We start from the raw sequence: 13,603 nt of genomic DNA, 5'->3' as shown, positions 1-13,603 counted from the left end.
TTCTTTCCACACCCACACACACACACTCTCTCTCTCTCTATTTTTGCGCCCGGGGGGTTCCCTAATTGAGAGATCTGGCGGTTGCTTCTTTACCCATCGGGCTCGCTCCTTTATTCGATTTGCTCACCTTTCACTCCCATTGCTCTTGGAAGGTGTTGATCCCTCTAGCTGAGGGTCAATCATCTCAGCCTTCCAAGAAACTAGTTCGGCACGACAGGTGCATGATTAGTATTGTGCTCTGTAACCGATGCGCTGTGCTTATTTTTATCAGCCATCCAGAAGCGAGATAACAAGGAATGGTGGTTGGCCGTTGCTCAGCCTGGGGCTGGAGAATACTTGCCAAGACAGGGGAAGAGGTCGTCTATCGTGTTTCAGGAGAGCGGTTAGAATCTCTAGTGGTTGGATGAAACAAAGTGGGGCCATAATTGAAGGGTCACCGATGCTTCAACGCCTCCGCGGCTAATCCTCTTTCGGTGCAAGTGACGGTCAGAATGTGTTGGACAGACTTTCTTAGTTCTTACCACACTTTCACGACTTTTCTTTATATCGCAGTCGGGATTAGGGACGACTACCGCCCCCAATGTAACAAAGAAACGGAGATTACAGGAATGATTTCCGCGGGATTTCTCACGACCGGCCTTTGCAAGTCTCACATGCTAGACGCAGTCCCTAGCATAGTAGCTGGTGGAACCCCAACGCGTGCTGCGCTTACACAGGCGATAAGAATGGTCAATACTTATATGGAGTGGCTGCAGATCCTGCCGTACGCATAGATGGACCACTACTTCTCCTATTGGCGGTTGAGGTTCTAAGGCGCTTTGTCAATCAGTAAATTTCCTCATTTAGTCTTGAACGACCAGACATACCTTGCTTTGTTCACCATTCGGGCCGTACATGTCAGCCACATTCCGATCGCTATCCTCTGGTACTAGGACACCACGAGGGTTGAGATCGTCAAGGCATAATTCCAGATTCTGATATCCTCTTGCCGTCTGAATGTAGAAGTTAGCGGCCCATTCCTTGATAATATAGTCAGGGATTAGACCACACCTCTTCCCACTTAGAAGCGATTGTATCCGCATCATCATCATCGACATGCTCGTCATTGTATTCTATGTCATTGGAAGCGCAGCTGGTCAATTTCCCAACGTCCTCAACCTTGCGGTATTAATTCTGGTATAAATCCTGGTATTGTTGGAACTATTATGTCTGAATATGGCTGGTACATACCCTGCAGTCATCCGTGCTACTGTCTTCATCGTTTAGGGTTTCTGCAGCCGCGAGGGCGTCCGCGAACGTCCTCGAGGAGAACGTCAACCTTGTCAGCCATGGTGGGCCGAGAATGTCGGAGGGAAGGTTGTTTGGAGGGGAAAACATAGTTGGGGAAAGAGACGCTTATATATGGCCAGATTCAGCTGATCGTCAACCGCAGATGACGAGAACTCAAATTCTCCGCTACTAATTTATCTATTACTTATCACTTTCTGGGCTGAGTGCTCTATCTACAGATGTAGTTCAAGTTGGCTCAACAGGTGTCCGGGACTTATGACCAATTCCAGTACCGTCTGTTCTCTGTCGACTGGTTCATTTTCTATTGGATCTTTGGCGATTGAGCTTATTTTTGAACGACAATATCAACCATGCGATACAATATATACATGTATTGAATGTGGAGCAGGTACTGCCAGCGTGGCAATGCGTGGCTGAAATCTGTGTTGAACAGTACGTGAGTCAGGTCTTCAAGACACCACATCGAATAGCATCAGGAGGAATTGAATCTACTCTATCACCTGTCTTTGGTAACACATTCGTTGGGCAGTAATCCATGACTGTGCAGGGGATTCGGGAGCTAGATAACTTAATTCGATGTACCAACCTACCCACCTGCCCAGGAGAGTGGACACTTCCAAACTCTTTACTATTTCTACCGAACACCAACAGCGCCCCACGTCACATCTCGCACATCTGACCATGACCGCACTTACCAATTATACCTCGGATTTCGCTCCGTGAGGTGCTGAAGATAACCAGTCTCCGGCCAGAGAATACCAGGTCCACATGTTGAATATGAGTTTTGAAGTAGAACATTATAGTAGGAGCTGGTTATATCTATCGTGGTATCTTGGTTGAAGGCTGACTGATAAGAAGATGCCAATGGGTAGGGGTAAACCGCAGATGTACAATTCAAACTACAACTTTAGGCAGTTTTAAGCTGCTTATAGAGACACTGGGGCTGTACTACGAATCTATGCAGAGATGGATAAGGGATGTCTAGACAAGGTAAGTAACTTGGCTTTCTATGGAGTTGCAACATATTAAATTCTGAGGGATTCCTTGAGTTACCAGTTTGTTAAACTTAACCAATTGTTCCATGACTCTCAGGGCCGTATGAATGGGCAAACAACACCTGCCATTCTCGAGATCGGTAGCCTGAACTAGTCAGAAATGTTCTCACCATTCGGTTACTTCATTTAGTAGCAATGATGTGGCAATGGGATGCAAGCTGAGCAATGGAAATTGGTGAAGCGTTCGAAACCTTAATTATACTACGTCATTTAGCGACAACCATCTCTGTTTCTGGTAGACCATGGAGTGGGTTCTTTTGTGGGCCTTCGGCTCCGCTAGTGTGCCGTACAGAAGGTCCTAAACGACCTAGGACTCATTCCCTTTTATATTCTTGTCTATAACACTCACCATTTGGAGGTCGGGGCACTGAAATAAAGTATCTCGCTGCGCCTTTCTCTGTCCAAATGCTGGTAACTACTACCTTGGGTGGTTCATTATGCATTAATGTTGCCCCAAAATCGTATAAATGTTGTTGTCCAGCGGTTGAGAGGAAAGCGGGAACAGTGGCCACTGAGTGTGAATCAGGGCTCCGCTTACTCGACTATCTCGGGCTGTACAACACCCAGGATGGATGGGGTAAGTAACAAGTTGATCTTTCAAATCAGTCCGATCATATCTAGCCACTTGTGTTTCGCTGCCAATCCTTCCTGCGACTAGAATATAAGTTCAAGACTGCCGGGGACTGGCAAGACGATCCAGATAGATCTATGAACAGCCGCGAAATATACATCCACGAAAACACAACTTGGGGCCCAAGGCTCTATATCCCCTTCAGCCTCTATGATGGGGCTACGCACAACGTGCAGCAGGGATTTAATTTATCTAAGCATTTCTGGAACGACAATGGCACGCTGCGCTACGATGACGGACTGCACAAAGTGGATCAGCCTATGTACGTCCCCCCTTCCTAGATCCCGTCTACCAGCTTCAGCTAGTGTATGATAGCATATATACTAATAGATATATGTATTTACAGGGTGGAGGGCATACTCCACCCAGATGAGGCTTGGCAGATGTACTGGGATGATTCCAAACAGGTGAAGAAGGAGTACAAGTGTTATGAAGGGGAAGACTTAGCGGCAAGGGGCGTTGGTAGAGCTTATGGGGATTACGATTACGGATATGAGGATGAATCGGAGGTCCAGGAGATATTGGAAAGTATCTATCGTCGTCTTGACGAGGAGGGTTCCGATGTGCCGGATTCTGAGGACGATGCTAAGTGGTAAAGTACTAAAGAATAATGTCTCTGGCCGGAAGTTAAAGGATATTTTAGATGAATATGATGAAGCTGGTATTTGTGAAGATCCATCTCGAATATATTCTGATCTGCCTTTAGACAATAGAATAATCATAAATACTATTGAGCAACGCGTAGAGCTGTTATTGGAGTAAAGTTTGACCCCCTTTTGTACCCAACTCCTCTAGCCTGGCCGAAACTTAGCAGAATACTCGCAGATTTCCTGCTAATAAACACCATAAGACTAATATAGTACTGTGATTGGAAGGAACCAAGAGAGCTTTCAGATACTGAAATAAGAACAAATGAGGATTTTTAACGTCTGGCTATGCTTACTAGATTGACGAGACTATTCAATATTCTACCCTCGGCTTCAATACCGGTGTAGTCAGCAATTTCTCTTCTTGCTCCTGTTCCAGCTTAGTATAATCACATGAACCAGTTCTAGCAAGTTGTTATCCTATCGTTCATCCTCATAGCTCATCACGATGGCAAACTTCGACTTAATCTATAACCTTAGTCGTTTTCGCTTAACTGTTAGCCGAAATCGTTTCTTCCCACCAATTTACTTCAAGGGTTCCTTGAGCAGATTTCCCATCCAGAAGGAATGCTCTCCACGTTTTTATCGTTGGTTATTGATATCGATCTCTGGCGGTGATCCACATGGCTCCCTTATTATAAGTACGACGACAAGGCTGTGAATGAGCGGAATGGAGTCCATTGTAGCAGAGCATTGCCATGAGTTAATATATGAACATGTGTTCGAAAATTCCGGGGCGCTGCGAGGTGACGAGTAGTAGCTGTCAACCAGTACGTACTGCACACTACTAGTATCCAACAACATTGCAACATATCACTGGCCATTACTCTAAATGGTGGTGTCACTTTCCCATTCCCCGTCATGCCACTAGCGCGCTTAGAGGATATGTCATGACTCGGGGTGATCTAGAAATACTCTCATTACTTGGTCCCCAAGACTAGGAGTGCTGATTGTGGGCGGAGTAACCTTAGTTGCTGGGAATCCATGCCGAAAACAATTTCTTGATCTACAGTGGAGCCTTCCGTGCGGGCCCGGAAACAGTTGAACATTGCCTTGATCTTTGTGGTAGGAAGGCGAGCCGGATGCGAGCTCGGCCATCTCCATGCATATAGGTCGCGTCACATGGTCACAGCTGCTCCTTCCCCGCCCTTTCAACTTGTTCTTGGCCATGCTTCTACACCCTAACCTAGGCTTGACATATATTCAACACCGCATCTAGTCTACGCACTTCACTATGGCTCCTCCAAAGACCGGGATAACAAAATGCACTAGAGTGACTGATCATGAGCAGAGACAGCAAGCTGATGAATCCCCACGGCCTCGCTCAAGGCCTCGCTCATGGAACAGAGAGACGTAAGAATCCACCGTCATGCAGGCTGGGACTGAATTTTCTAACTTTCAGCAGCTACTTCGGATCCCTCATCTTCAACCTAGGCGCTTTCGCACTCCCTGCTTTATATAGTACTCTTAGCAAGCTGTGGATTGCAAATATTGACTCTAGTCAAGTTGTCACCACTGATATATACACCTACATTGGCGTTATTGTCGAGGTGTTAAATGATGGCCTCCCAAGGTCGGCTTGGCTCATTATAGGAGACAAATCAACCAGGTCTGTATCCTCACGGTTAAGCCTATCATATACCATTATAGTAGTGCAGACTGTGCTGGGCACAATTATGACAGTGATCTTCCTCGCATCATCCAATAGTCTTGCGGCGGCATTTATGCCAGTGGAAGTCCGGCAAACGTCTCTAACATATGTCCGGATTTCTTCTATCGAGGCCTTGTCGTCTGCTTTGGAAACGGCCGTGTCATGCTGCACACGCGCGCTAGATCATCCGGATGTACCGCTATTTATCAGTTCAACCAAGTTTATCGTTAATATTATGCTCGACCTATTAATTCTGTCGAAATTCCATCCTGGTTCGTTTCAGCCAACGGTGAATATGCAGGCTTGGATTAGGGTGGCTTGTGACATGAGTTCTGCTCTTTGCGGGTTGGGTTATTTTCTTTACCTTAGCTTAAGACTACAGAGATCGCAACCCAGGGCGCAGAGGGTAAAGCCGAGTGTTGAAGCTTTGAAAACTCTTATCCGACCCAGTTCATACACTTTCGCAGAGTCTGCTATTCGTAACGCTATCTACCTCTGGCTGGTCAGTAGAATAGTTCTGCTTGGCGAGAACTACGCAACAGCATGGGGTGTTTTCAACACAATTAGGTGGGGACTTGTGATGGTTCCTGTCCAGGCCCTGGAGCAATCAACTTTGACCTTCGTTGGACATAATTGGGGGAAATGGCGTGATCGTGTTGGCGCGGCGATACGGCATCCCAAGGCCACGAAGTCAGATATTGTGGGTATGTAGCTTTCCTGTATTGAGGACAGGCAACATAAAGCTAATATATGGCTAGAAATTTGTCGCCCAGCATTTACCTCCTGTGGCATTGCACTTGTCTTCGAAGTCATTATATGTATAGCCCTTTCTGTACGTGGGATCCAGGGATTTGCTTACTATCTCTCTGGCTCCACAGTCGTTGCCCAAATAACCCAGCGGATATGGAAGGTAGGCCCTAGGACCAGTTTCATTTCCACCCACTTAATGACCAACTCTTCTAGCAAATTGACTGGACATATATCTTTTACGGCCTCAACTACCAGCTTGCAGCGATTCTCCTTGCAGCCTCACCACGTTGGTACCTCTATCAAGCTCTGGGTTCAAACTTTCTATGGATGCTCCCCTGGGCCATATTCGCGACGGTCATGTCCGTCTCTCAATCTACAGCATGGACCTACTATGCTATTATCTTTGGCGGAGCCCTTGTCTTTGACTTTATAGACGTGAGCATTACACTAGCGATTTGGGCACTCAGGCTAAGTTGGGGTCGGGTGAAAGTAGGTGCTTTACGGCAATAATTATGACCGTATCCTGTACCAGTCTAAAACTACTTCACTAAGAAAAGTGGCTTCTCCAAGATATCATGATGCACCTTGTGGTATTTCTCTTCAGAACATATTGCTACTTCTGCCAGACATGCGCGACAGCTCGTGGATGTATCCTCCCTCCAGTTCATGATGATCGTCGACAAACTTAGCTTCCCTCGCGGGTGGAAAGCGGAAGCGCTCAGTGTGCTGTTTAGTGTAGCCCTAGTTTTATGCCTCCTTCCGACATTTCAACTACGAACAAAAAGAAGGGAAGTAATGATATGCCGCTATGTAGCACCAGCTACAAGAGATATCCACCAAATTGCAAGACCAGCTGGACGCCACTTTGGAAGTAGCAAGTAAATATCGATCACCGCAAGTCGCAGGTCAGGGCCGCTACTTACAGAAGTATTGAGATTCTTATTGATTCCCAGGTTATGACAAGGATGACGGGACACAGAGCAGACTTCATGGCAGAAAAATTTTCTAGACAGGCGGGTGATGTATGGGAAAGCTTTGGCGGAAGACGCGTTTTGGTATAAGGCATTTACCAGATCCTTATATAATAGTAATCGACCTATTGCTACCCTATATTGACATGCTTTTTGTTGGGATATCAAGACTATGAAAAGTGCCACTTCATATGGTATAACAAGAATATAGTATACATTACAAATAAAAAGTCACTCTGAAAACTGACGAAATATTCTGAGCTAAATCCTTCAGGGCTCTGACATAAATTCTAAATACCATCTAGACGCCGAAAAGCACATAGGCTCCTGGAAAGGCACCGATGTGGTTCATGTCTATCATTGTATTGACATGTCTTGGAAGAAAGCCCGGTTAAATAAAGCAGAGAGAAAGCAATGATGCAATAATCATTGTCATCTGCAGAGGAATATTGAAAGCTGTGGCGGAAGACTCAGAGGTAGATGTAGGAGTAGTAGACTCCTTTGTCGCTGTCGAGCTATCGGTGGTTGCGGACGATGTCTCTGTAGAGCTGTCGGTAGTTGTAGAAGATGTCACTGTAGAACTGCCAGTGACTGCGGAGGCTGTAGCTGTCGAGCTAACGGTGGTAGTGTACAATACCGTTGGAGAGCTGGTTGTGGACGATGTCGTTGTCATAGAAGCAGCAGCCGAGACCGACGAGACAGCCTCCACACAATAGGTGCGATCATCAGCAAGGCCGGAGCAGTCGGCACCCGGATTCAACGATAAAAATGTGGGACGATCAATATGCCACCTCCTAGTGAAAGTGTCGCATGTTTCTCCCAGGTAGGAGGCGGCCACTGCGAACTGGCAGTCAGGGCTTTCGCGTGGATGTAACTCGTGGGCAGAGAGCAGTTGGAGGAACAATCCCATGATCAGAAACAGTTGAGGACCCATTTTGATATTGAGTTTTTTTTCTCTCTCTCTTTTGGGGTCGGTAGTGAGAGAGGAGTATTAAAATTAGCAAAGCTGTGTACTCCGATTTCTTAATCCCCAACTACCGAGGGATATGGCTCTTATTATATGGGTAGGTGCAGTGATACCCCTGAGGGTAAGGCTGATTTGGACCATTTTTTAAACCACAACAGAATAAAAAGCGGGGTTAATATTACGGGAAATCCAAGGCGATTGGAAAGGTTTTAGCTTGGTGTGGAGTAGTGCTAATTAGTCTATGTAACCATGTAGGGTAGTGTAGCGCGCGTATTTATACGAGATCAGGATTTATTCAAGAATACTTACATGGAGTGAGTGAAGTCAACATTGCTGCTTATGCTGCTTGTTACTTACGCTCTGGATGGTGTTATAGGTGTCTGCAACCTAAATCTTCCTTTTGTTTTTATATTTCTTTTAATCTTTTACATCAATCTGCCAAAGAAATGTACATTGAACCTCATGATTTGCCCTTCTTAGGGTTACCCGAATCATCCAAAAGCTCGCTACTATCATCCAACTCGGACCATTTCGGCTTTCCATCTGGGATCTCGACAGCCCGTCGGCTGTAGAAAATATGACACCTGCAAACATGGTTAATATCAGGTCATTCCAAATTCAGACAAGGAACATTGAAGACTTACTCTACTTCAAATGCATTAATCCACTTCTCTCTCTCCTCATGTGTCTCCCCAGAGTCAATAGACGCAGGGAATAGAAGACAAACATTGCGCCCCTCATCCATGATCGGGGTCCGACAGAACGAACACGACACTTTCGTTGGGTTCATATACTCTCTCGATTTCTCCATAGATGAATAGAAGGCTAGGCCATCAGCACCTTTGGTGAATGTAATATCGGACTTGTGGAATATAGTGGCCCACTGGAACGGGGCACCTATTTATCCTTGTTAGTATTTTTCCTCGAATGCTCCAGATACGTCGCAGACGAAGAATGGAGCACTCTTATTCTTTTTAATCACGTACCATGCAATACTTGACACCCCCGACAATGGCAGTATTTCGATTTCAATGGCTTCTCTCGATTTATTTTGTACTCTACCTGCCCGCATTGGCACCTTCCGGTCCATTTCACAGGACCGAATTCTTCATCTGTTTGGATCTTGTATGGTGGCCGATGCTTCCAGCTTGCTTCATCGGTGGTGCCGGAGATGGGGTTGGGAAAGGGATCGCCCCCCGTTGGCACATCTTCCGCCATGCTTGGGGCTATATAACTAGATTTGCGATAGTTTGAAGCCGAGTGGTTGGTGATTCCAGAAAGAGAACTCCGAGATCTTTGCTGGCCGGCGCGAATGAGAGATGTCACGAAAGACCGGCGGATTGCGGGAACACAAGCTGTAGGTGGCTTAAACAACATAGAATCAAGTAAAGACTCGTCAAATATATTCAACCATACTCGCTCATGCCAATGTCCATATATATATATAGCTTGCTCGAATCTAGAAGAGTCGGGATAGTTGGTTGTATACGCCACCAAAAAGCCGGGAATCGCAGATGATGTCATTGCGATGTAAATGCGATTTATGATGCTTTTGTGCCATGGCCATCGTCATCTGAGGCTCTAGAGATTCAAAAGCCAAGAAACAACTTTATCGTATTCTTTGGGTTTACAGTTTTAGTTCCTTTTAGGTTGTGGTTTACACATCAGTCGTCAGCTGTAAGTTAGCCTTAAGCGGATTGTACATATGGGTGTTAATCAGTGACAATCATTCAAGATATCACCACTTATAGTATGTCCAAACTCAATTGATTGGAAAATGTTATAAAGTTATAGTTTGTATCGTTTCTAGGCTTGGTACTTAATGTTGAAAGCCATAATGCTAGAGATGATTAGATCATTGAGATTTACTTCGGAGGGAGGGTTTAAGTCATGGATAGGGCTAAACTTGTCGGTTTGCGGGTGACGATAACCCTACCAGGTCAGCGCAATATACGGCACGTACAGCCACATTTTTCCTTTTTCATTAGCATTCACGATATAACGCATTTTGACCCACCATAATTATTCCTGCCCATGCCCTATTCGATAAGTATCCGACCTTTTTAGCACCATCGTATCAAACGGTCAGCACAAACCCCTGCATATGGCGACCCAATGGCGCCGGGCTCTAAGCGCCCGAGTGCAAGACGCCCAATTAGGGATGCAGATATAATTACAACTAGTTTAGAAGCACCTCACTAGCACGCCCCGCCAAAGGCAATGGGGGGCTATTATCCTCGGAATCTAAAAATACAAAAGCCCCGGTCGTGGAGTGCTATGTTTAGAAATATCATTATATCCTCCCTGCCTTAAGATTGCTCTGAAAGCGCGATAGTGAAAGGCGTTTCCTAATTTCACGCCATGCGTCTGCTAAACACGAAACCATCCGAAACGGGCAACTTCATTATTGAGGAATTCTTCGGCGAACCCCCGCCGTATGCCATTCTGTCGCATACATGGCAAGAGATGGAGGTCACATTTCAGGATATAACAACTGGCGTGATTGATAAGAAGGGGTTCAAAAAGGTCAAAGATTGTTGTACTTTCGCTAGGGCCAACGGATATGGATACGCCTGGATAGATACGTGTTGCATTGATAAGACAAGCAGTGCGGAGCTGTCTGAGTCACTCAATTCTATGTATCGTTGGTACCAGGAAGCCGACGTATGCTATGCATATCTTGCAGATGTGCCGTCAGAGCCTTTCGCCAAGAGTAGATGGTTCAAGCGAGGGTGGACTCTTCAGGAGCTGATTGCTCCGTCGACGGTTATTTTCCTCGACCATGAATGGAAGGAATTGGGGACTAGGGGGAGCCTACGAGATGTTCTATCTGACATCACTAGTATACCTGTTGGTATCTTGGTGGGGGATGATGATGTTGAAACTGCTAGTGTTGCTCAAAGAATGTCATGGGCTGCGAGGAGGGAGACAACAAGGATTGAGGATCGAGCATATTGCCTCATGGGTATATTCGGAATCAACATGCCGCCGATCTATGGTGAAGGCAAGAATGCCTTCATTAGACTCCAGGAAGAGATCATGAAGATACTGGATGACCATGGCATATTTGCTTGGAGGTCGGACTCTGAAGAGGAGAATCATGGCGGGTTGCTGGCAACATCGCCAGATGCATTCAGAAAATCCGCAAATGTTGTTCCTTATAATCCTTTCGCGACGATTGAAGGACCGTTAACTGTGAGCAGTAAGGGGATATCTTTAGAACTCCGGTTCATAGGTATAGGACACCCAGGGCTAGGGCTTGCTATCCTGCATTGTACGGAGGGGAAGAGCGAGGAAAATCGGCTGATTGCAATATATCTGCAAGATTTGTTCCTGACAATGCAACGATTTGAAAGGAAACAATGCGGAAAATTTCAGTTAATTAACCTAGACGATCTTAAGCCATCACAATATCCCTTGAGAAGGTTATGCGTCCAACAACGACGTCCCCTGAGTCGAAAGATAAACAAAGCAGGGAAACCTAAAGAGACTAGGTTTGCTCTAGATAGTCTCCATCTACTAGTATCACAAAACCCACTGCAAGCTTGTCACGATGCGGAGACAAACTGGATCAACACAAATGGAATAAGCGGGAATGGACAGATGCTTCTATCTCACGCCGCTGGAAGAGGACATGTGGACATGCTATGGCTGCTGCTAACCCGAAGTGACGTCAGTGCCGGTGGAAGGGATCTCAGTGGCCGCACACCACTATCACGCGCAGCAGAATGTGGACAGGAAGCTATTGTGAGGTTGTTATTATGTCGCAATGATGTTGATCCCGACTATGAGGATAAGGACGGACGATCTCCCCTTTCATACGCTGCAGCCTCGGGTCACCTATCCATCATCAAACTATTGCTCCAGTCTGGCAAAGTCTATGCTGAGTCAGAGGATAACCGCAGTCGAACCCCTGTGTCACGAGCTGCAGAGGGCGGGCATGAAGTAGTGCTTGAATTGCTGCTAGAGAGGGGGGCAAGACTGGATTCTAAGGATGAACAAAGCCGAACACCACTTTCCTGGGCAGCCGCAGAGAATACCCATGGGGCTGCGTTAGCATTATTAATTGAGCGGGGAGCTACTATAGAGTCCAGGGATAAATTTGGGCGAACACCGTTAACCTGGGCCGCATCGAAAGGACGCGAGGAAGCAGTAGGTGTTTTACTTCAGAAGGGGGCTGATATAGAGTCTGAGGACAGTTATTCTCGAACACCACTATTATCTGCTTCAGAGAAATGTCAAGCTGGCACAGTGAAGATATTACTGGATAATGGAGCCTCTATAGAGGGTCGAGAGGCTAGTCGAAGATCACCATTAGCTTACGTGGCAGAGCGTGGGCACGCCTCAATAGCGAAAATCCTTCTTGAAAGAGGCGCTGATACAGAGTCTGAGAGCCCCCTTGGTCAGACACCGCTTTCTTTGGCTGCAGAGAGAGGTCAGGAGGTGGCAATGAAGCTACTGCTCGAACATGGAGCTAATATAGAGTCTCCTGACCATCAAGGTCATACACCACTCATCTACGCTGTCGACAATGGACAAACAGCAGCCATAAACATTCTGCTTGAGAATGGTGCGGACATAGACTCTTCTGACTCTCGTGGCCAGACACCCCTCATCTACGCAATAGAGAATGGACACGAAGCTATCGTAAAGCTTTTGGTTAAAAATGGTGCTGACATAGAGCTTCCTGATTCTCGTGGTCAAACACCACTTTCCTATGCCGCGGAGCATGGACACGAGGCAACGGTAAAGTTGCTTCTTGAAAAGGGTGCCAATATAACATCTCATGATCGGCGGGGTAAAACGCCTCTGTCTTACGCTACGCAGTATAAGCATGAGGCAGTAGCAAGGCTGCTACAGGCTAATTGCGTGGAAGCAGTCTTAGGTTAAATCTATAGCTTAACATAAAAAATATCGTAGTACATATATATAGATAATAGGCCATTGACTGCTGCAATTTCCGACAAAAGCCTTATTCATGAGATTGTCGTATATAATTCGTGTATAATTTATTCTTGTATTACATATCTGCGAAAAAGGTTCTTCGATGACAATGGAAGAATACAAGGAGATTGGTCGATAGCATTCATATTTGCCTGATGTCAACTCAGAGTAGGACCAAGGAGGCGAGTCTGTATGACAATTAGTTCCATTAGTAAGAACCACACAAAGAAGACGAAGTTAGATTCAGGAGTATATAACAGTGCAGGATGTTACTCTAGCTATGTCTGGATTACTATATCAAGACATTCGGCGTTTGAACAGACATGAATATCCGGCTAGAAGCCAGATGTACTCGAATCGAATAAGATCTGCTTCGGACAGAAGATTAGAGTCAAACAGAACTACCTGTCCAATCCGGTAGGTGTCCTACAGCAAACCCGATGGTCGTTCAATGATGCCGAGAGGGGTTAATGCCCCGGTCAGCATTAGGCCCGTCCGCCCATCGGCCCGCGTGTCTGACCTCGCATGTTTTAGAGCCCACATGATAGTGCTATTGCCATTTAAGCTCGAGGGTCTGTTCACATGACATTCATCGGAGCACAACCCCTGTCTGCTTGCAAAATGCCACCCTCTTATGATCGGAGAGGTCACAAATGTAAGCAGCATGACCGCCGCATGTCGGACATTTAAGAATGGG

General features: G+C 46.1%; 4 protein-coding genes across 4 annotated transcripts; 2 read left to right on the top strand and 2 right to left on the bottom strand.

The window, feature by feature from the left end:
* Positions 1-4,857: 4,857 nt before the first annotated feature.
* BDV38DRAFT_285510 (uncharacterized protein) lies at positions 4,858-6,534 on the top strand (the record flags this gene model as incomplete). The annotated part of the gene is made up of 4 exons (XM_032060498.1): positions 4,858-4,976; positions 5,029-5,978; positions 6,033-6,184; positions 6,238-6,534. 4 exons carry the CDS (start codon positions 4,858-4,860, stop codon positions 6,532-6,534), a joined length of 1,518 nt encoding a protein of 505 aa, XP_031910797.1.
* A 704-nt stretch (positions 6,535-7,238) lies between these two features.
* BDV38DRAFT_254109 (uncharacterized protein) lies at positions 7,239-8,070 on the bottom strand. The gene has a single exon (XM_032055294.1). The coding sequence runs from the start codon at positions 7,927-7,929 to the stop codon at positions 7,387-7,389; it is 543 nt and encodes a 180-aa protein (XP_031910796.1). The 5' UTR covers positions 7,930-8,070; the 3' UTR covers positions 7,239-7,386.
* Positions 8,071-8,343: 273 nt separating this feature from the next.
* On the bottom strand, positions 8,344-9,353 carry BDV38DRAFT_254108 (GFA family protein). The gene is made up of 3 exons (XM_032055293.1): positions 8,949-9,353; positions 8,607-8,859; positions 8,344-8,546 (listed from the first exon to the last, which is right to left on the bottom strand). Exons 1-3 carry the CDS (start codon positions 9,337-9,339, stop codon positions 8,423-8,425), a joined length of 768 nt encoding a protein of 255 aa, XP_031910795.1. The 5' UTR covers positions 9,340-9,353; the 3' UTR covers positions 8,344-8,422.
* Positions 9,354-10,323: 970 nt separating this feature from the next.
* On the top strand, positions 10,324-12,852 carry BDV38DRAFT_285507 (ankyrin repeat-containing domain protein; the record flags this gene model as incomplete). Its single annotated transcript, XM_032060497.1, has 1 exon — positions 10,324-12,852. The coding sequence occupies one exon, from the start codon at positions 10,324-10,326 to the stop codon at positions 12,850-12,852; it is 2,529 nt and encodes an 842-aa protein (XP_031910794.1).
* Between the last annotated feature and the right edge of the window lie 751 nt (positions 12,853-13,603).

This window comes from Aspergillus pseudotamarii, assembly GCF_009193445.1.
Source record: "Aspergillus pseudotamarii strain CBS 117625 unplaced genomic scaffold BDV38scaffold_50, whole genome shotgun sequence".
Lineage (NCBI taxonomy): Eukaryota > Fungi > Ascomycota > Eurotiomycetes > Eurotiales > Aspergillaceae > Aspergillus > Aspergillus pseudotamarii.
Note: the sequence above shows the minus strand (reverse complement) of the source record. Positions and strands in the feature narration are given on the sequence as shown.

Coding starts and splice junctions, on each gene's coding strand:
- BDV38DRAFT_254109 (XM_032055294.1), bottom strand. CDS start 7,929: ATGGGTCCTCAACTGTTTCTGATCATGGGATTGTTCCTCCAACTGCTC.
- BDV38DRAFT_254108 (XM_032055293.1), bottom strand. CDS start 9,339: ATGTTGTTTAAGCCACCTACAGCTTGTGTTCCCGCAATCCGCCGGTCT. Junction 8,860..8,948: donor GGGGTGTCAAGTATTGCATG/GTACGTGATTAA, acceptor AAGGATAAATAG/GTGCCCCGTTCCAGTGGGCC. Junction 8,547..8,606: donor ATTAATGCATTTGAAGTAGA/GTAAGTCTTCAA, acceptor CCATGTTTGCAG/GTGTCATATTTTCTACAGCC.